The following is a 21420-nucleotide window of genomic DNA, read 5'->3' on the forward strand; positions in this document are numbered from 1 at the left end:
ACAAAGTATGAGAGGATGCCACTCCTCACAGAGATTAGGCAAAAATCTCCCTTCAAAAGGCCTCTAAGCATGGGGTAATCCTGAGACACCAATGTGACAGTTACTGCGTAAATAAGCATACATTTATATACCGGGCAACACAGAGGCAGGGATGCAGTAAATTACATGTAACAAGAGCAAAAGAAGCAAACCTCCGTTATGAGGTGAATCTTACCACGATGTACACCCAGGTCTTTGCTAGTTGCCTTGTCGACAACTCGAATCCAGAGCCGCTCTCCCTGAACACTGCACCAAGCAGGATCCGTCACGGACCTCCGTTTGATCCGTACAGCCTCACTTCCGGTATGTGTCCTTGTCGATGCAAGTGGCTGATAGTCCTCCTCAAGCAGCCAGCTGGCCACAGAGACCTGTGGAAAAAAGAAAGACAGAGTAAACCTACTCAGTGCTTTCTATACAAGGGCAACAACCTGTTAGGAAAACTTTACAAGTTCCTAACTGCTTAAAAGCCACCACTGCCCTACTGAAGAGACTAACGTGGAGTACAGCTAGACCCAATCTTGAGAGGAAAGATCAGAGCAATCCTACTCTGACTTTCAAAAATAACAAAACCTTGATTGAAGTGAAAATAAATCCATTTTCTTCAGACACGAACACTTCACCCTCCTCCTTGCACGAGAGGCAAAGAGAATACTGGAGTTTGTGGGAAAGGAAGTGATACTTAACAGCTTTGCTGTGGTGCTCTTTGCCTCCTCCTAGTGGCCAGGAGTGATCTTCCCAACAGCAATTGATGATCCTGTGGACTTACCGTGTCATTAGAAAGAAATATTCTTTTTGCATTACTCAATTAAAGGGACAGGTCAAAATTACACTTTGCTGCTTCAGATACAGCTTGCAATTTTGAATTACTTTTTAATTTACTTCTATTATCAAAGTTGCTTTGTTCTCATTATCTTTTGCTGAAGAGTAAATCTTGGTAGGGCTCATAGGAGCAAGCATGTATCTTTAGCATTCTAAGGCAGCAGTTTTGCAACATTGTATACTGTATTTATAAATTGTTGCAATCACTGCAGACTTCGCTCCTATGAGCCTTCCTAGATTTATTTTTTCAACAAAGGATTCCAAGAGAACATAGTGAATTTGATCATTAAAATACATTAGAAAGTTGTTAAAATAGAATGCTCCATCTAAACTATAAAAATTTAATTTTGGTTGTCTCTATAAAATATACAATGGGCAATTATATGACTCACTACCTTAAACCCTTTAAGAATAAGGGGCATTTTGTACTTCAAAACAAAGTTTTACTTTGGTCTCTGATGTTCTTTATTAATGTTACAGTCTCCTGATTGGTTCAGGGGGATGTGGGGGTTACATGACAAATAATGGTGCCCTTTATTTTATCACATACTTTCAGAAACACAAATGAAAACTGATATACTATTAATACAACTGTAGTAGCTGCCATAATTCCCAACTAAATTACCTTTTAGCTAATAATTACAAAATACATTATAATTTCATATTACTTTCATATTCAGGGCTAGATTACAAGCGGAGCGCTAAATTATTGCACTTGCAGGCACTGAAAAAAACAGCCACTACAAGTGGCTGGTTATTGCTACTCAATTAGCGCTCAGAAAATTAACCAGAGATTAGATCTCTGGTTAATTTTCTAAAAGTGCCCCAAATACCCTCAAAATAGAGGGTATTGTAGTTTTTTATTAAAAGACACAAAACAATGTATGCTTACCAGATAAATTCCTTTCTTTCCTGACAGGAAAGTCACAACTTCATTCATTACTGTTGGGAATATCAACACCTAGCCCACCAGGAGGAGGCAAAGACACCCAAGCCAAATGCTATAAATATTTCTACCACTTCCACTATCCCCCACAGTCATTCGGCCAAGGGAACAAGTAAAAGCAGGAGAAACATTAGGGTATAGAGGTGCCAGAATAAAAGGGAAGGCCGCCTTTCCTGCCAAGAAAGAAAGGAATTTATCTGTACGCATACATTTTGTTTTCTTTCCAAAGGCAGGGGAGAGTCCACAACTTCATTTATTACTGTTAGGAACCAATACCCAAGCTCCAGAGGACACTGAATGAACCAAACAGGATAGCAAAAAAGAAAAAAGGTGAACCCTAATCTGAGGGCACAACAGCCTGTAACACTTATCTCCAAAAGCTGCTTCTGCAAAAGTGAAAACATCAAATTTATAGAACTTTGAAAAAGTGAGTAAGGAGGACCAGGTAGCTGCCTTACAAATCTAATCCATAGAAGCTTCATTATTAAAAGCCCAGGAAGAAGAAACTGCTCTAGTGGAATAAGCCGTATCCTCTCAGGAGGCTGTTGTCCAGCCTTTTCATAAGCTAAACGGATGATAACTTCTCAGCCAGAAAGATAAGGAAGTCGCAGTGGCCTTCTGACCCTTGCGCTTACCAGAATAGAAAACAAATAAGGAAGAGGATTGCCTGAAATCCTTAGTAGCTTAAAGATAGAATTTTATGGCACGTACAACATCCAGATTGTGGAGCAAACGTTCCTTTCGAGGAAGGAGGATTAGGACAAAGGGAAGGAAAAGCAATCTCCTGATTGATGTTGCGATTCGAGACCTTAGGTAGGAAACCTAACTTAGTACGTAAAACCGGTTATATCTGCATGGAAAATAAGGTAAGGCGGATCATACTGTAAAGCAGAAATCTCACAGAAACTGCGAGCCAAGGCAGTAGCCAACAAAAACAAAACCTTCCAGGATAGAAGCTTAAGATCAACAACATGCATAGGCTCAACGGAGCCTGCTGCAAAACACGAAGAACAAGGTTGAGGCTCCAAGGAGGAGCAACAGGTTAAACACAGGCCTGATTGTTAGCCAGAGCCTGAACAAAGGAGCCGCTAATCTCTTGGTCAGTAAGACCCGACAGGGCCGAGATCTGACCCACAGAGCACTGGCAGATAGACCCTTCTCCAAACCATCTTGGAGAAAGGCTAGGTTTTTGGTAACCCTTCACCTTGTGCCATGGAAGACTGCGTTCCTCACACCAATGAAGGTATGTACGTCATACCTTGTAGTAAATACACGCCGAGAGAGCTGGCTTGCGAGCCTGATCAAAGTATCTATCACATCTGAAAAACCTCTCTTTGAAATTTCAATTTCCATGCAGTCAGTCTCAGAGAATCGAAATTTTGATGTAAGAAAGGACTCTAAATCAGAGGGTTCCGCACGATAAGATAACCTCCATGGAGGGGAAAAGGGCATACTTATTAGATCCGCAAACCAGGTCCTTTCAGGCTACAATGGCGCTATCAGTATACTCAAGGGAGCAGGGCCAATGGAGGAAAAAGATATATAGGAATGAACCTCCATGGAACTGCTATGTGTCTACTAATTCTGCTTGAGGATTCCTCGATCTCGACTCGTACCTGGGTAGCTTGGTATTGAGACAAGAAGCAATGAGGTCGATCTCCGGAAACCCCCATTTGAGAGTTATCTCGAAAACACCTTGGGGTGGAGAGCCGCACTGCCCCTGATGAAAGGATGTCAGCTGAGGAAGTCCGCATCCCAGTTGTCCACCCCCAGGATGTGAATCGCTGAAGAGAAGGCAGTTGTAAGATTCTGCGCATTGAAGAAATTTGAGACACCTCCATCATCGCTAGGGAACTTCTTGTTCCTCCTTGGAGGTTGATGTAAGCCACCGAGGTTATATTGTCAGATTGGAATCTTATATACCGGGCAGAACAGTGCTGGGGCCATGCCCTTATATAATTGTAAATCGCCCGAAGTTTCCAAGATAATGATCGAAAGAGAAGATTTTTCTCGGGACTACGTCCCCTGAGCCCTCATAGGGCACCAGACTGCACCCCAGCCTGAAAGTCTGGCATCCGTAGTCACAATCTCCCAGGATGTGGTCTCAAGAAGCACGTGCTTAGGGCCAGGTGATCTTGACAGAGCCACCAAGAGAGAGATTTTCTTGTCAGATTGTCCAGAACAATTTGTTGAGACAGGTTTAGGTAATCTCCGTTCCACTGCCTTAGCATGGATAGTTGTAGAGGTCTGAGATGGAATCGAGCAAAAGGAATAATGTCCATGGAGGACACCATGAATCAATTACCTTCATGCACTTGAGCCACCCGAAGGATTAGGGTGTTCTGAAGGGATAGACATGCTGCAATCAGCTTGGAACGTCTCTGATCTGTCAGAAAGATCTTCATCGATATTGAAATCGATGATAGTTTCCGAGAAAAACAACCTTGGTACTGGGGACATGGGAACTCTTTCTCTAGAATTATCTTCCATCTGTGAGTGCGGAGAAGACACAGAAGAGACTGTCTAATATCTTGCCAAAAGAAAAAGATGGAGGTTGAACCAAGATATCATCCAGATACGGAGCTACAGTGATACCCTGAGATCTGGCCACTGCTAGGAGAGCTCACCAAAACCTTTATGAAGATTCTGGGAGCAGTAGCTAAGCCAAATGGCAAGGCTATGAACTGGAAATGCTGGTCCAGGAATGCGAACCTCAGAAACTGAAAATTATCCTTGTGGATAGAACATGGAGGTATGCATCCTTTAAATCGATTGGTGGTCATGAACTGCCCCTCCTGGATTAAGGGAAGATAGACCTGATTGTCCATTTAAGCAAGTATAGTAATTGACACTGTATAAACAAAAACAAAAGGTATAAAGTAATACATATGACGTTACATGATTATTAATCAGACTCATAAGTTGCATACTAGGGCTGGGGCAATATGGGCCAAAAAAAAAAAATCGCGAGTTTTTTTGGGAAAAAAAACGTGATTGCGATTTAATCGCGATTTTATTATAAATGACTATAACACCTTTCATTTTGCATTACAAAGTTAATTTAACACTACAGAATCTTAATGTACATGTTTCTCAATGTCCAATACACTCTTGGAGCATAAAAATACAAAACAAAAATAGTTTAAAATAAAAATTGCTGCTCTGTGATGTGAGTAAATAGTAGCCATCTAGCCTGTTATTAGGTCTTATGACACAACACTGTCATGTTTTCTTGGACAGTCATTCTAACTGTGGACAGTGGTATGATTAACATATGAATGCAATGTAAGTCACATACACACACAAATATATAGTATATATACAAACACATACACAGTTACACACACTGTGCAGTTTAAGTTAACCCAGCAGCAGTAGGGGAATGCAGTTTTAGCCTTTTTGGCAGCCGTGGGGTTAACTGCATTCTGCTATGTATTTGAGGCGTTTCTCAGAGAGCAGGAGAATGTGTGGGAGGTTCCATAATGATTACATACCCTAAGTTTTCAGACTGCAGACATCCATAGGGGGAAATATAAGTATGTGGCTTTCCCTCCTCTCAGTATTTTGCATGGTTCCATAATGATTACATACCTTAAGATCAGACTGCAGAGGTCCCTATGGGGAAATATAAGTACCTCTTTACTTCTACTGCATGGGCTCTGCTTTTTAGATTTCTATAGCTTGATCAGCTGCTGAGATCACAAACAAAGTGAAAGTGAAACCGACATTTTACAAATGTGTGCTAAAAACAACCACTAGATGGAGCTGGTTTGCAAGAAATAACATACAAATAATGCAGTACAGCCACTTCTGAGATTTTTTATTTTTTTTAGCAAAAAATCACGACCTCTCGCGGTTCTTAAATCGCAGCAATTATTCACGGTTTAAAACCGAACCGCAAAAAATCACGCAGCCCTATTGCATACATCATCATCATCAAATGAGAAGTGTACATTTAACAAGAGATAAAAACGTATGTATACATTGAAGAGTTATATGATAGTCCTACCAAGTATGTCAGTAATTCCTTAAAATATTCAAGAAAAAAATACTGAAAAGACAAATAAAAAAAAAGGGAAAAAAACCCTCTCTTATCCAGGATTGGTTGGGTTTCCAAGTACTCTTAGATTGTTCAGGTTTCGAGGAGGACTAAGTCCGCTGAGTGCTGTCTGAACGAAAGGAATGAAAATTAGAGGATTGGCGACCCTTAGTTCTAGCCTTCTTATCCTGGGGAAAGGAAAGCACCCTTCCCTCCTGTTACCGTGGAAATGATGGAGTCCAGGCCTGGCCGAACAAAATCTTCCCCTTGAATGGTAAAGAAGAAGTCTGGTCTTAGACACCATTTCTGCATACCAAGACTTTAACCAAAGAGCTCTACGCGACAAGACAGCAAAACCTGACGCCTTAGCATTCAGACGGACAATTTGCATATTAGCATCACAAATAAAGGAGTTGGCCATCTTGAGAGCCTTAATCCTGTCCTGTATATCCTCCATGGGGGATTTAACTTTAATTAATTCTGTAAGTCTAAAACAGATTCACAGTTCCAGGGTAGCCAATTTTGAAGTGATGAAAATTTTTGATGTCTGCAATCCTTTTCAGAGAACATAACACTGTACACACGCTACATAGATGATGTTCTTCTGATTTGGGACGGCGACATCAAATTACTTGAGCAATTTGTTGAGTTCAATTAACCTCAATGATCAAAATTTAAGGTTCACTTATAGTACATCAGACACTAGTATACCCTTTAAAAGTTGAGGGCGGCAAGAGAAACAATATATCTGATTTTATCCTTTGAAAAAGCCCAGCCGCTGACTGGGGAAACGCGTTAGGAAACCGGCAAACAGGTCCGGACGCTCAGACTCCAATTTGACCCGCCCCCTCCCAATTGGCAGACAGGCAGTTAGCAGAGGCATCCGGAAAGCCCTGCTACAGAAGCCGGTATCGTGCATCAACATCCGGGGACACTGACTTTCCTAGGCAGCAGTGTGGAGCGGCTATACAAGTGGAGGAAAGAGAGTTGAACTCTGATTGCCTTTTTTAATCTTACTTCTAGTAAGTGCATCAATTTATGTGTGCTAATGTTGTTAATAAAAATCTACACTTGAATCCTTTGTGCGCTCTCTCTCTCTTCTTTTTGCATGTACTAGTATACCCTACTTGGATGTACTCCTAAAACACAATAACAATGAGTTAATCACAGAAGTGTATAGGAAGGAGATCAGCGGAAATACGATTCTGAGAGCTGACTCCTCACACCCAGGTCATCTTAAGAAAGGGATACCGAAGGGACAATACATTAGGCTTAGACGCAACTGCACAAATTTACAAGATTATTGGAAACATGCAGATAGCCTAACGAAACGTCTGATAGATAGAGGATATGATGCAACAAAATTGCAAGAATTATCAACTTTGGTGTCTACTTTCAATAGAAAAGATCTATTGAAAGACAAAACAAGTACAGACAATAAAAGCAAAAAGAGAGAAGGCGTCAATTTTATCACTAGATATAGTAAACAGTTTAGTGAGGTATGCAGCATAATTAAAAACTAGACTACCACTACTTGAGAGAGATATAGATCTTCAAGACATTTCTAAGAGTTGTAATTTTATCGCTAGTAGATCTGACACCATTGGAGATGACTTAAGAAAAAACTTTGGACCAAAATTAAACTCTGGGAACAGTCACACTTAGTCAGTGGTTACCTACTAATGTAGGTTTCACAGATGTGGAGGAAAACCCTGCAAAACTTGTGAATATGTCATCATAGGAGACGCCATTTAAATCCACTAATACTGGTAAGACATATAGAATAAGGACAAGATCAACTGCAATTAACATTTTGTAGTTTATCTTGTAACATGCCATGTTCTGTAAGCTTCAGTATGTGGGTCTCACCTCTAGGAATCTGAAAGACAGAATTAGGGAACATCTTCTGTCCCTAGAGGCTGAGACCCCTAAGACACCAGTTGCTAAGCACTTTTTCCAACATGATAATAGATTGAAGCATTTTAAGTTCCAAGGCATAGAACAGGTTACACTGGGGGTTAGAGGAGGTGATAGGTACCATGGCCCTGAGTAAAAGAGAGATCTTTTGGATCTATACACTTAAGACTGGTCACCCATGTGGAATAAATAAAATCAGTGACGTGAAACTTTTTATTGACAAATAGAGTAATATGTTCACACTGGCTAAATTGTCATTGTTTGTCATTATAAAGATTTCTCCCTTTGTTCTTCTTTAAATGTGGATCATTCATTGTTGTGACCAAAATGTTCCACTAAAGAGAAGAAAGCTTTATTTTAAGTTTCCTAATCTTGGAACATACCAGTCTTTAGGTGTTGAAGACCTAATATATATTGATTATTGATTAATAATATTGTTCTGGAATAGATTCTGTGCATATACCAATATCCATCTATATAGATTATTTCTGCCATTTTTGTCTTATATTTTCTTTTTAAAAAATGACACGCTATATACTATGACTATATCTTTAGAAATATGCCTGCAGACTTGCTATTATAATTAGTATTTACCTTTTACACTTATAGAATGGTCCGCAGGTATGTCATTTAGATATATATATATATATTCATATTTTTCTAATATTAGTTTACCGGGCTTAGTCCCTTCCTGTTTTCTTTAAGCGTGCAGACAAATTTGGCTAGCTTTACAAAAGTGCCAGAGTCTTATAAACAAGATTCACTTTTTCTTTATTTGTGATGGAAACATTCCATGACCGTATCCCAATTCATGTGTTTTTAAAATATTTTTCTATTTTTAAAGTCTGTTTTTCAATTATAAATGTATAGAATTTCATTGTTTGACTAATCGCTAATTTATAACTACTAAGTCTTGTACGATCAAGGGTTAAATGAACACTAGTTTAAGGTGTGTAAGTTTTCTCTGATGACTTGTTTCTGATTGGTCTGTTATACATTGTTGCAAGTGATTTAACAGCTGTGTAAGTTACTATCCGTATGCTCTGATGAACTGCCAGTGAGGCAGGAAACGCGTCAGCAGAAGGATTTCACTGTTTGCTGTGCCGGTTTGTTTTAAGATATATCAATAAAGTACATGTTTTAATATACTGAAAACCTACCTCTCTCTCTCCTTTCTACCCTGGAACTGTGAATCTGTTTTAGACTTACATCTTTTGCTTTGTTACGGGTTCAGGAGAGCCTGAATAGTTCCGGAGTTCAGAACAGCCTACAACAGCAATACTCACCTGTTGTGTGTGTGACAGAGGCACGAATACCGCTACGGACAAGGAGGGTGAGTGATACGATACTTACCCGGCTTCATGCCATTGTGCATTTTCAAGTATACCTTACAACAGTCACTTATATTATATGTGTTGTTGATGTGGTATGGATTACCTCTGCACGTAAGAACTGTCTATTAAGCAGGATTGTTGGATATAATATCTTTGCAGCGAAGTGTATCCCGCGAAAAGTGGGACTCCAATTTAGGAGTGAATAGTTACGCTAGCTGAATTTTGTTTCACTAATTACCTGTTCATAAATATCTACACACAAAAATTTGTAAAATTTAATTAATTCTGACAATGAATCACACCAGTAGGTAACAGCACTTGCGACTGCTGCCACCGGCTGAAATAGAAAGCCCATATGTTGAAACATCTTTCTTAGATAGCCTTCCAATTTCCTGTCCATGGGATCTCTAAAAGAGGAGCTAGTCCATAACTCTAAATGTGATTCAGGGAACGGAAACAGCTTCTTAAAAGATTAGAGAAGGGGAGAAAGGAGTCACAATCTTTTCCCATTCTCTTGAAATAATTTTCGACATTCGTACAGGCACCAGGAAGGTTTCAGGAACCTTCTTCTCCTCATAGACACTATCTAATTTAGGGATAATAGGTTCCTCAGGGAGCTTAGCGTCCAGAACCTCTAGAGTAGACAATACTTCCTTCAAAAGAAAGCGAAGGTGTTCAACTTTAAACCTAAAAGTTGGTTCCTCAGGAGTAGGAGATTTCATTTTAGATACCTCTGACTCTGAAAGCTCACCCTCAGATGCAACAGAGGCTAGTTCATCCTCAGAAAGGTGAGACAAGCTAGCGAACTCAGACTGAATCAAAGTATTAACCCCCAAGTCAGTGGAACTATGCTTAACCTTTCTCTTATGTTTTCCAGAATAAGGTAAAGCTAATACAGCAGATTGAAGCTGTGAAGTAAAATCTGCTGGCAAAAAATTACCTCCAGCCGGAGATAAAGGTGCGACTCGGGGCACTGCCTGTGTCATAGGGTTAAAAGGGGACTGTAGATGCAGAATAGGCATCTCATGGACAACACAGTCCTGAGAGGTGGAAGGCTCAGAGCGAATAAAAAAGTGCCAGGGGATAAAACAGATTTAGACTCCTTCTTAGGTTTTAACACAGAACATAAGCAGATAGAACAGAATTGTGCAGGTGGGCAATACAAACATGCATTTGTTACAGTGGTCGCTGAAACAGAACCCTTTGAGGGGTTAATATCAGAATCCTCAATAGCGGGTATAAGGTCTCAATATCGATAGAGAAAAATTTAAAAATTTTGTGTGGCACCTTTACCCTCAGCCTTGGATGAGGTACTCACCACGTCCTAGCTAGACAACCTGGACCGGAATTAAGTTAGATCGCTCCCAATGCCTGCAGTGAACTCTGTATGCTGATTGCTACGCAGGAGCAAACTTCCGAACAACCTCAGAAAAAAACTGCGCCCTTGTCACATGGTGTGCATCCAGAGACCGCCCCCAGCTAGTAGAGAAACTGTGTGAAGCGGAATATCAGCTGCGTAGGGGTATAATGGCCCCAGTAAAAAAACAAATCCAAACTGCCCTGCATCATCTATCTGCGTCCTCATGAGCCAAAAAAAAAAAAACCTTACACACGTGCTCCGGTTGGCAAGGAGCTAAGCAGCACCTATAAATTAGCCCCAACTGCTCAATATAATAACCTTCCTATATAAAAGGTATTAAAATGTCCCCAAATCCGGAGAGGAATAAAAAGTATCACACTGTGAACTGTTTGCTTAAATGTCCCCATAACCTCAGGGAATTTTCAGCCCTACTAGGCATAATCCCTAAAAGTAAAAACAGAATTTATGTTTACCTGATAAATTACTTTCTCCAACGGTGTGTCCGGTCCACGGCGTCATCCTTACTTGTGGGATATTCTCTTCCCCAACAGGAAATGGCAAAGAGCCCAGCAAAGCTGGTCACATGATCCCTCCTAGGCTCCGCCTACCCCAGTCATTCGACCGACGTTAAGGAGGAATATTTGCATAGGAGAAACCATATGATACCGTGGTGACTGTAGTTAAAGAAAATAAATTATCAGACCTGATTAAAAAACCAGGGCGGGCCGTGGACCGGACACACCGTTGGAGAAAGTAATTTATCAGGTAAACATAAATTCTGTTTTCTCCAACATAGGTGTGTCCGGTCCACGGCGTCATCCTTACTTGTGGGAACCAATACCAAAGCTTTAGGACACGGATGAAGGGAGGGAGCAAATCAGGTCACCTAAATGGAAGGCACCACGGCTTGCAAAACCTTTCTCCCAAAAATAGCCTCAGAAGAAGCAAAAGTATCAAACTTGTAAAATTTGGTAAAAGTGTGCAGTGAAGACCAAGTCGCTGCCCTACATATCTGATCAACAGAAGCCTCGTTCTTGAAGGCCCATGTGGAAGCCACAGCCCTAGTGGAATGAGCTGTGATTCTTTCAGGAGGCTGCCGTCCGGCAGTCTCGTAAGCCAATCTGATGATGCTTTTAATCCAAAAAGAGAGAGAGGTAGAAGTTGCTTTTTGACCTCTCCTTTTACCAGAATAAACAACAAACAAGGAAGATGTTTGTCTAAAATCCTTTGTAGCATCTAAATAGAATATTAGAGCGCGAACAACATCCAAATTGTGCAACAAACGTTCCTTCTTCGAAACTGGTTTCGGACACAGAGAAGGCACGACTATCTCCTGGTTAATGTTTTTGTTAGAAACAACTTTTGGAAGAAAACCAGGTTTAGTACGTAAAACCACCTTATCTGCATGGAACACCAGATAAGGAGGAGAACACTGCAGAGCAGATAATTCTGAAACTCTTCTAGCAGAAGAAATTGCAACCAAAAACAAAACTTTCCAAGATAATAACTTAATATCAACGGAATGTAAGGGTTCAAACGGAACCCCCTGAAGAACTGAAAGAACTAAGTTGAGACTCCAAGGAGGAGTCAAAGGTTTGTAAACAGGCTTGATTCTAACCAGAGCCTGAACAAAGGCTTGAACATCTGGCACAGCTGCCAGCTTTTTGTGTTAATAAACATGGCTTACCGGATCCCATAGGGAAAATGACAGCTTCCAGCATTACATCGTCTTGTTAGAATGTGTCATACCTCAAGCAGCAAGAGACTGCTCACTGTTCCCCCAACTGAAGTTAATTCCTCTCAACAGTCCTGTGTGGAACAGCCATGGATTTTAGTAACGGTTGCTAAAATCATTTTCCTCATACAAACAGAAATCTTCATCTCTTTTCTGTTTCAGAGTAAATAGTACATACCAGCACTATTTTAAAATAACAAACTCTTGATTGAATAATAAAAACTACAGTTAAACACTAAAAAACTCTAAGCCATCTCCGTGGAGATGTTGCCTGTACAACGGCAAAGAGAATGACTGGGGTAGGCGGAGCCTAGGAGGGATCATGTGACCAGCTTTGCTGGGCTCTTTGCCATTTCCTGTTGGGGAAGAGAATATCCCACAAGTAAGGATGACGCCGTGGACCGGACACACCTATGTTGGAGAAATAAAGGACTTAACCTCCAGGATCAAAGCTGTGGAACAGGCCCAGCTTCTCAAAGTCTGAAAGTCGCACCAAACATATCTGACAGGGACCTGAAGAGAAAGGGAAAACAGTGTAACATGTTAACACTAATTTCCCAGGAGGTGATAGCTTTAATTCTTAGATAGTCAAGAGACAACTTTTACCTCAACTCTCACTGAGAGGATTACATGGTTACTCAAACACCCCAGTCCACACTTGAAGGGAAAATACCCATTAATGGACTACATTTTTCTTATAACACTTCTCTACCATCCTCCTATAGTGACGAGTTTTAAAGGGTTAAAAGCGGTGGGTGTGGGGAAAAAAACGCAATGAAAAGTGCCTTTTCAATGCGGTATATGAGAACTGTGTGTTCCCTGTAAATATTACTTACCCCTTTTGATGCGTAAAGTTCTCATGACGTGTGCGAAAGCAATATTTAGCGCTCCACTTGTAATCTGGCCCTCAGTTAAAAATATTTGCAAGTATTTGAACATGTAAAAATTATAATTACGAAAGCTGAAAATTATGAAAAAAATAAAAAATAAATATTTGTATTTCAATGCGTACTACACACAAAATATACAAACGTTGCATAAAAGTTCAAAGTGCACAATTTTAACATTTAAACAATGTATAAGTAATTGTCAAAAAACAAAACATTAAACTCAAAGTTTATTTTTTTTTATCAAAAGCAAGGAAATTGCTGGCTTACACTGCCCCACTCCCTCCTTGGGAGCTTTGCACGTCATCAATGGCATCACTAATGATGTCATACAACATTATTGATGACATCATCAACATAGTGAAAATTATACACGTGTGTGTGTGTGTATATACAGTTGGTGCAGAAATATATATTTAGAAAAAAAACAGATATTTTATGTAACTTTATACGTGATGCCACTAGATAAATTTGCTTTGCTAAGGGTTGAGAACAAACTTTATGCAAGGGAAAGGGGTTGAGAGGAAGCGGAAGCTGTGTGCAAGGGAGAAGGGAACTGAGAGGGTGAGCAATGTGTAGGTGACGTTTATTCAAAGTTCACAATACACTTATTTACCTTACAGGAAAGTAATATTACTAAAGTAGAGACAAATACAAGTTAAACTGTAGCAAATACATTCCTTTGTGCTGTGTATTTGCTGCAAAATGAGACTTTATATCAGTGTCAGTTGCTCCCCGGTTAACTTCCCTCTCCCCTTTAAGATTTTACATCCCAGACAGCTTCATTATTTTTTATGGGAGGCAGCTCTTATTCCTCTGGGACTTCCAGAATCTGCCTTTTTTTTTTAAAGAATAAAAAAATACATGATACCCAAATGTTGAACCACTTGAAAGTGATGCAGATTAACTGTAAAAAGCTGACTAGATACTATCGCCAGAACATCTGTATGTAAAAAAGGAAGATATTTTGCCTCAAAAGTTCCTCAGTAACCACATTCCATTGTAATAACCTTATACACTCAATCAGAATGCATGCCCCAGGACATGCAAGGGAGGGTGCATGTGGCAAGTGCGTCAAGTCACTTAAGTTCCATCCTCAGTTTAACTGCTTAAGGACCAGCGATGTACCCTGTAAATCGCTGGTCTTTTAATGGGGTTTGCATTACTAATGACCAAAACTATTATTAGCAAGGAAACCCTTAACGACCGGCGACGTATATGGTACATCGTTAAGGGGTTAAGGAAGTTTACTAATGAAATCTTGTGAGATCACAGTAAAGCACGTATGATACTGATTGCAGGCTCCCCCTCCTGCTGACTCCTGCACTGAAGCTACATTGATATGTTGAAAAATAACTGACAAACTGTACTTCTGCAAAACAGAAGCTAATTTGTATGAAATAACTTAAAAGTAACAAAACATATAAACTTCAAACTACCAAAGGTCATTAGATCAAGTCAAAAGCATGCTAGGTTTCATGAAAATGCATTCAGCTGCAGAACTGGTCACAAATCCCAATTATAAAATTGAAATTTAAACAGAAACTATGCTCAAACTTTAACTATAGCTACAATACATACTTACTTGAGTTTCCTAAGGACATGTCCTAAGTTGTTCAGAAGAGGTTCCCATTTATCTACAGTCACCTGAAGAAAAAAAACAAATCATTAGCTGAAGTTGATATTTATATTCACCTAGATTATGAGCTTTGCGCTAAACAGGGTGCGAAACAAACGCAACAAAAGTTGCGATATTTCACCCTCCATAGCACTGCCATTATGAGAATCGGAAAAGCCTCCTTGTGCATGTGATATGGTGGCGTTAAGCTCCATACCGCACAAAAGCCAAGGGCTACTTTGACGTGCTTGTGCACGCTTTCCCCCATAGACATCAATAGGGAGAGAGTGTTAGAAAAAATAACACCTGAAGTGCAGAATGGCGATCGCCTCAACGCAACCCCATTGATGTCTATAGGGAAAAGAAAGTTATATTTAAACCCAACACCCTAACATAAACCCTAAGTCTAAACACCCCTAATCTGCCGCCCCCAACATCGCAGCCACTAATAAAAGCAATTAACACCTATTCCACCGCTCCCCGACATCATCGCCACTAAATAAAGTTATTAACCCCTAAACCTCCGACCTCCTACACCTCCGCCACTAAATAAACCTAAACAAAATTATCAAAAATAAAAACAATTACACCTAATTTAATAGCCCTATAAAAATAAAAACACCCCCTAAACTACAATAAACTACCAATAGCCCTTAAAAGGGCCTTTTGTAGGGCAATTCCCTAAAGAAATCAGCTCTTTTACCTGTAAAAAAAATACAAAGTCCCCCCAACAGTAAAACCCACCACCCAACCAACCCCAGGGCATTCAGCTCTTTTCTCAAAGCCCAAACCCTAATCTTAAAAAAAAAAAAAAAAATAATACCCCAAACATAAATTTTTTTTAAAAAAGGACATAACACTAGCTCACGGTTTCTGAAGTCCGGACATGATCTCCATCCAGGCGGCGAGGTTTTCATCCATCCCGGGGGAGTCTATCTTCATCCTGGCGGTGCGGAGCCATTCTGGAAGCCGATGCCATCCTGCACAGAGCGTCCTCTTCATACGGTCGCTGCCGTACACTGAAGTTGAATGCAAGTTTGCCATTTCAAAATGGCATCCATTGCATTCCTATTGGCTAATTTGATTCTTCAAATTTGAATTTGAAGAGTCAAATCAGCCAATAGGAATGCAAGGGACGCCATTTTGAAACGGCTACCTTGCATTCAACTTCAGTTTACGGCGGGGACCATATGAAGAGGACGCTCCGCACAGGATGGGATCAGCTTCCAGGATGGCTCTGCACCGCTGGGATGAAGATAGAAGACGCCCCCGGGATGGATAAAGACCTCGCCGCCTGGATGGAGATAGATGTCCGGACTTCAGAAACCGTGAGTAGATCTTCTGTGGTTAGTGTAAGGATTTTTTTATTATATTTTTTTAAGATTAGGGTTTGGGCTTTGAAAAAGAGCTAAATGCCCTTTTAAGGACAATGCCCATACAAATGCCCCTTTAGGGGCAATGGGAAGCTTAGGTTTTTTTAGAGTTAGGTTTTTTTTATTTTGGGGGCGTTGGTTGAGTGGTGGGTTTTACTGTTGGGGGGACTTTTACTGGTAAAAGAGCGGATTTCTTTAGGGCAATGCCCTACAAAAGGCCCTTTTAAGGGCTATTGGTAGTTTATTGCAGGCTAGGGGGTGTTTTTGTTTTGGGGGGCTTTTTTATTTTCATAGAACTATTAGATTAGGTGTAATTGTTTTTATTTTTGATAATTTCATTTATTTTTTGTAATCTTAGTGTTTTTTATTTTTTGTGATTTTAGTGTTTATTATTTTTGGTAAACTTTTTTTTTAGTTGTAATTTAGATATTTTAATTGGTTAGTTTTTTTTATTTTATTAGAATAGTAATGTTAGGTTAATTTATATTTTAATGTTAGGTTTATTTTTATTTCACAGGTATCTTTTTATTTATTTAAACAGAGTTATATTGCTATTTTAATTTAAAGTTAGGGGGTGTTAGGTTTAGAGGTTAATAGTTTAATTTAGTGTTTTGCAATGTGGGGGGGGGGGCGGCGGTTTAGGGGTTAATAGGTTTATTTAGTGGCGGAGATGTGGGAGACCGGAGGTTTAGGGGTTAATAACTTTAGTGGTGGCGATATCGGGGAGCGGCGGAATAGGGGTTAATAACTTTATTATAGTGGCGGCAATGTCGGAGAACGGCGGTTTAGGAATTAATATATTTAAATAGTGTTGGCGATGTGGGTGTACAGCAGATTAGGGGTTATTAGGTTTATTTAATAGTCGCTGTGTGGGTGGGCGGCAGATTAGGGGTTAATAGCTTTATTATAGTGTTTGTGATGCAGGAGGGTGGAGGATTACGGGTTAATAGGTAGTTTATGGGTGTTTGTGTAGTTTGTAACATTTTAGTTATGAGAAACATTTTTGTTACCCAAAATCCATAACTACTGCTCTTAGATGGCCCTATGGATCGTGTCGGTATAGGCTGTAATGCAAGCATTTTAGCCTCAACGCACAACCTGTAATACCGGCGCTATGGAAATCCCACGTAAAAACGTAATTTTTTTGAGTGCGGGATTGACGTTGCGTTACAGGCTAAAATGCTTGCGGTATAGCTATACTGACACGACTCGTAATAAGCGTTCCTGGCCATTACGCTGAATTTGTCATTTTTTCAGCGTTAAAAGCCACAACGCAAAACTCGTAATCTAGGTGATTGATAATAATATAAAAATATATTGACCGTGTTGAAATATTCATCTATACAGAAGACAAAAAAAAAATCCTGAATAAGATAATTGACGTACACGATAAAAGGAATGTATTGAAACATAATGCATTTTTAATTCCTATAACACTAAATTGAATGTTTAAATATGTACAAAACAAAACATAACAGTTAATTAATACTACCAGTTCCCTAAAGCAGTGTTTTTTAAACTTCAGTCCTCAAGGCATACCAACTGGACAGATTTTCATTATGTCTGAGCTAAAGAACATGTAAAATAATCAGCTGATGGGTGAGTACAGGCTAATAACCATGGTTACCAATATGAAAATCTGGCATTGTGATGTTTGTTGTGGGCTGGAGTTGAAAAACATTGCTCTAATGGACATCAGATTAAAGGGAAGTATATACCAATTTTCATATAACTGCAAGTAATAGACAATACTATATATAAGAATATTATGGGCTATATAAATGGATCATCTACAAAACATTTATACAAATAAAAATCTAGTATACAATGTTCCTTTAATGATGTGCTTTCTTGTAAGTTATCAAAGTATATATATATATATATATATATATATATATATATATATATATATATATATATATATATATATATATATATATATATATATATATATATATGTTTTTCTTTGGCAAACCAGAAACTTTTATATACAGTCGTATGCAAAAGTTTAGACACCCCTGACAATTTCCATTATTTTCATTTATAAATAATTGGGTGTTTGGATCAGCAATTTAATTTTGATCTATCAAATAACTGAAGGCACAGTCATATTTCAGTAGTGAAATGAGGTTTATTGGATTAACAGAAAATGTGCAATATGCATCAAAACAAAATTAGACAGGTGCATAAATTTGGGCACCCTTGTCATTGTGTTGATTTGAATACCTGTAACTACCTAGCACTGATTAATTGGAGCACACAATTGGTTGGGTGAGCCCATTAAGCCTTGAACTTCATAGACAGGTGCATCCAATAATGAGAAAAGGTATTTAAGATGGCCAATTGCAAGTTGTTGTTCTCTTTGACTCTCCTCTGAAGAGTGGCAACATGGGAGCCTCAAAACAACTCTCAAATGACCTGAAAACAAAGATTGTTCAACAATATGGTTTAGGGGAAGGCTACAAAAAGCTATCGCAGAGATTTAAGCTGTCAGTGTCCACTGTGAGGAACATAGTGAGGAAATGGAAGACCACAGGCACAGTTCTTGTTAAGGCCAGAAATGACAGGCCAAGTAAAATATCGGAGAGGCAAAGGATGGTGAGAACGGTCAAAAACATCCCACAGACCACATCCAAAGAGTTGCAACATCATCTTGCTGCAGATGGTGTCACTGTGCATCATTCAACAATTCAGCGCACATTGCACAAGGAGAAGCTGTATGGGAGAGTGATGCCACGCCACAAACAGAGTCTCTTGATATATGCAAATGCACATTTGGACAAACCAGCTTCATTTTGGAAGAAGGTGCTGTGGACGGATGAAACAAAGATTGAGTTATTTGGTCATAACAAAGGGCGCTATGCATGGCGACAAAATAACACAGCGTTCCAAGACAAACACTTGCTACCCACAGTAAAATTTGGTGGATGTTCCATCATGCTGTGAGGCTGTGTGGCCAGTGCCAGTACTGGGAATCTTGTTAAAGTTGAGGGTTGCATGGATTCCACTCAATATCAGCAGATACTTGAGAATAATGTTGAGAAATCAGTCACAAAGATGAAATATCCAGCCCCGGCGTAACTTCAACAAGACAATGACCCAAAAACACTGCTCAAAATCTACTCTGGCATTTATGCAGAGGAACAAATACAATGTTCTGGAATGGCCATCCCAGTCCCCAGACCTGAATATCATTGAAAATCTGTGGGGTGATTTGAAGCGGGCTGTCCATGCTCGGTAACCATCAAACCTAACTTAACTGGAGATGTTTTGCAAGGAGGAATGGTCCAAAAACAGAATTTATGCTTACCTGATAAATTACTTTCTCCAACGGTGTGTCCGGTCCACGGCGTCATCCTTACTTGTGGGATATTCTCTTCCCCAACAGGAAATGGCAAAGAGTCCCAGCAAAGCTGGTCACATGATCCCTCCTAGGCTCCGCCCACCCCAGTCATTCGACCGACGGACAGGAGGAAATATATATAGGAGAAACCATATGATACCGTGGTGACTGTAGTTAGAGAAAATAATTCATCAGACCTGATTAAAAAACCAGGGCGGGCCGTGGACCGGACACACCGTTGGAGAAAGTAATTTATCAGGTAAGCATAAATTCTGTTTTCTCCAACATTGGTGTGTCCGGTCCACGGCGTCATCCTTACTTGTGGGAACCAATACCAAAGCTTTAGGACACGGATGAAGGGAGGGAGCAAATCAGGTCACCTAAATGGAAGGCACCACGGCTTGCAAAACCTTTCTCCCAAAAATAGCCTCCGAAGAAGCAAAAGTATCAAATTTGTAAAATTTGGCAAAAGTGTGCAGTGAAGACCAAGTCGCTGCCTTACATATCTGGTCAACAGAAGCCTCGTTCTTGAAGGCCCATGTGGAAGCCACAGCCCTAGTGGAGTGAGCTGTGATTCTTTCAGGAGGCTGCCGTCCGGCAGTCTCATAAGCAAATCGGATAATGCTTTTAAGCCAAAAGGAAAGAGAGGTAGAAGTCGCTTTTTGACCTCTCCTTTTACCAGAATAAACAACAAACAAGGAAGATGTTTGTCTGAAATCTTTAGTAGCCTCTAAATAGAATTTTAGAGCACGGACTACGTCCAAATTGTGTAACAAACGTTCCTTCTTTGAAACTGGATTCGGACACAAAGAAGGTACAACTATCTCCTGGTTAATATTTTTGTTGGAAACAACTTTCGGAAGAAAACCAGGCTTAGTACGCAAAACCACCTTATCTGCATGGAACACCAGATAGGGCGGAGAACACTGCAGAGCAGATAACTCTGAAACTCTTCTAGCAGAAGAAATTGCAACCAAAAACAAAACTTTCCAAGATAATAACTTAATATCTACGGAATGTAAGGGTTCACACGGAACCCCTTGAAGAACTGAAAGAACTAGATTTAGTCTGTAAACAGGCTTGATCCTAACCAGAGCCTGAACAAATGCTTGAACATCTGGCACAGCTGCCAGTCTTTTGTGAAGTAAAACAGATAAAGCAGAGATCTGTCCCTTCATAGAACTTGCAGATAATCCTTTCTCCAAACCTTCTTGTAGAAAGGATAGAATCTTAGGAATTTTTATCTTGTTCCATGGGAATCCTTTAGATTCACACCAACAGATATATTTTTTCCATATTTTATGGTAAATTTTTCTAGTTACAGGCTTTCTAGCCTGAATCAGAGTATCTATTACAGAATCTGAAAACCCACGCTTTGATAAAATCAAGCGTTCAATCTCCAAGCCGTCAGTTGGAGGGAAACCAGATTCGGCTGTTCGAATGGACCCTGAACAAGAAGGTCCTGTCTCAAAGGTAGCTTCCATGGTGGAGCCGATGACATATTCACCAGGTCTGCATACCAAGTCCTGCGTGGCCACGCAGGAGCTATCAAGATCACCGAGGCCCTCTCCTGATTGATCCTGGCTACCAGCCTGGGGATGAGAGGAAACGGTGGGAATACATAAGCTAGGTTGAAGGTCCAAGGTGCTACTAGTGCATCTACTAGGGTCGCCTTGGGATCCCTGGATCTGGACCCGTAGCAAGGAACCTTGAAGTTCTGACGAGATGCCATCAGATCGAATGTCTGGAATGCCCCATAATTGAGTTATTTGGGCAAAGATTTCCGGATGGAGTTCCCACTCCCCCGGATGGAATGTCTGACGACTCAGAAAATCCGCTTCCCAATTTTCCACTCCTGGGATGTGGATCGCAGACAAGTGGCAGGAGTGATCCTCCGCCCATTGAATTATCTTGGTCACTTCTTTCATCGCCAGGGAAGTCCTTGTTCCCCCCTGATGATTGATATATGCAACGGTCGTCATGTTGTCTGACTGAAACCTTATGAATTTG

The 21420-nt window shown here is 40.1% G+C and overlaps 1 protein-coding gene across 1 annotated transcript in view; it reads right to left on the bottom strand.

Annotated features, from left to right (window-relative positions):
- Window positions 1-21420, bottom strand: part of CDC16 (cell division cycle 16) — a 139647-nt gene that overhangs the window by 31346 nt on the left and 86881 nt on the right. The window contains exon 15 of the mRNA XM_053707674.1: window positions 14662-14723. Coding sequence (XP_053563649.1) covers window positions 14662-14723 — 62 coding nt within the window. The remainder of the gene's footprint in view (window positions 1-14661; window positions 14724-21420) is intronic.

This window comes from Bombina bombina, chromosome 3, assembly GCF_027579735.1.
Source record: "Bombina bombina isolate aBomBom1 chromosome 3, aBomBom1.pri, whole genome shotgun sequence".
NCBI classification, from domain to species: Eukaryota; Metazoa; Chordata; class Amphibia; order Anura; family Bombinatoridae; genus Bombina; species Bombina bombina.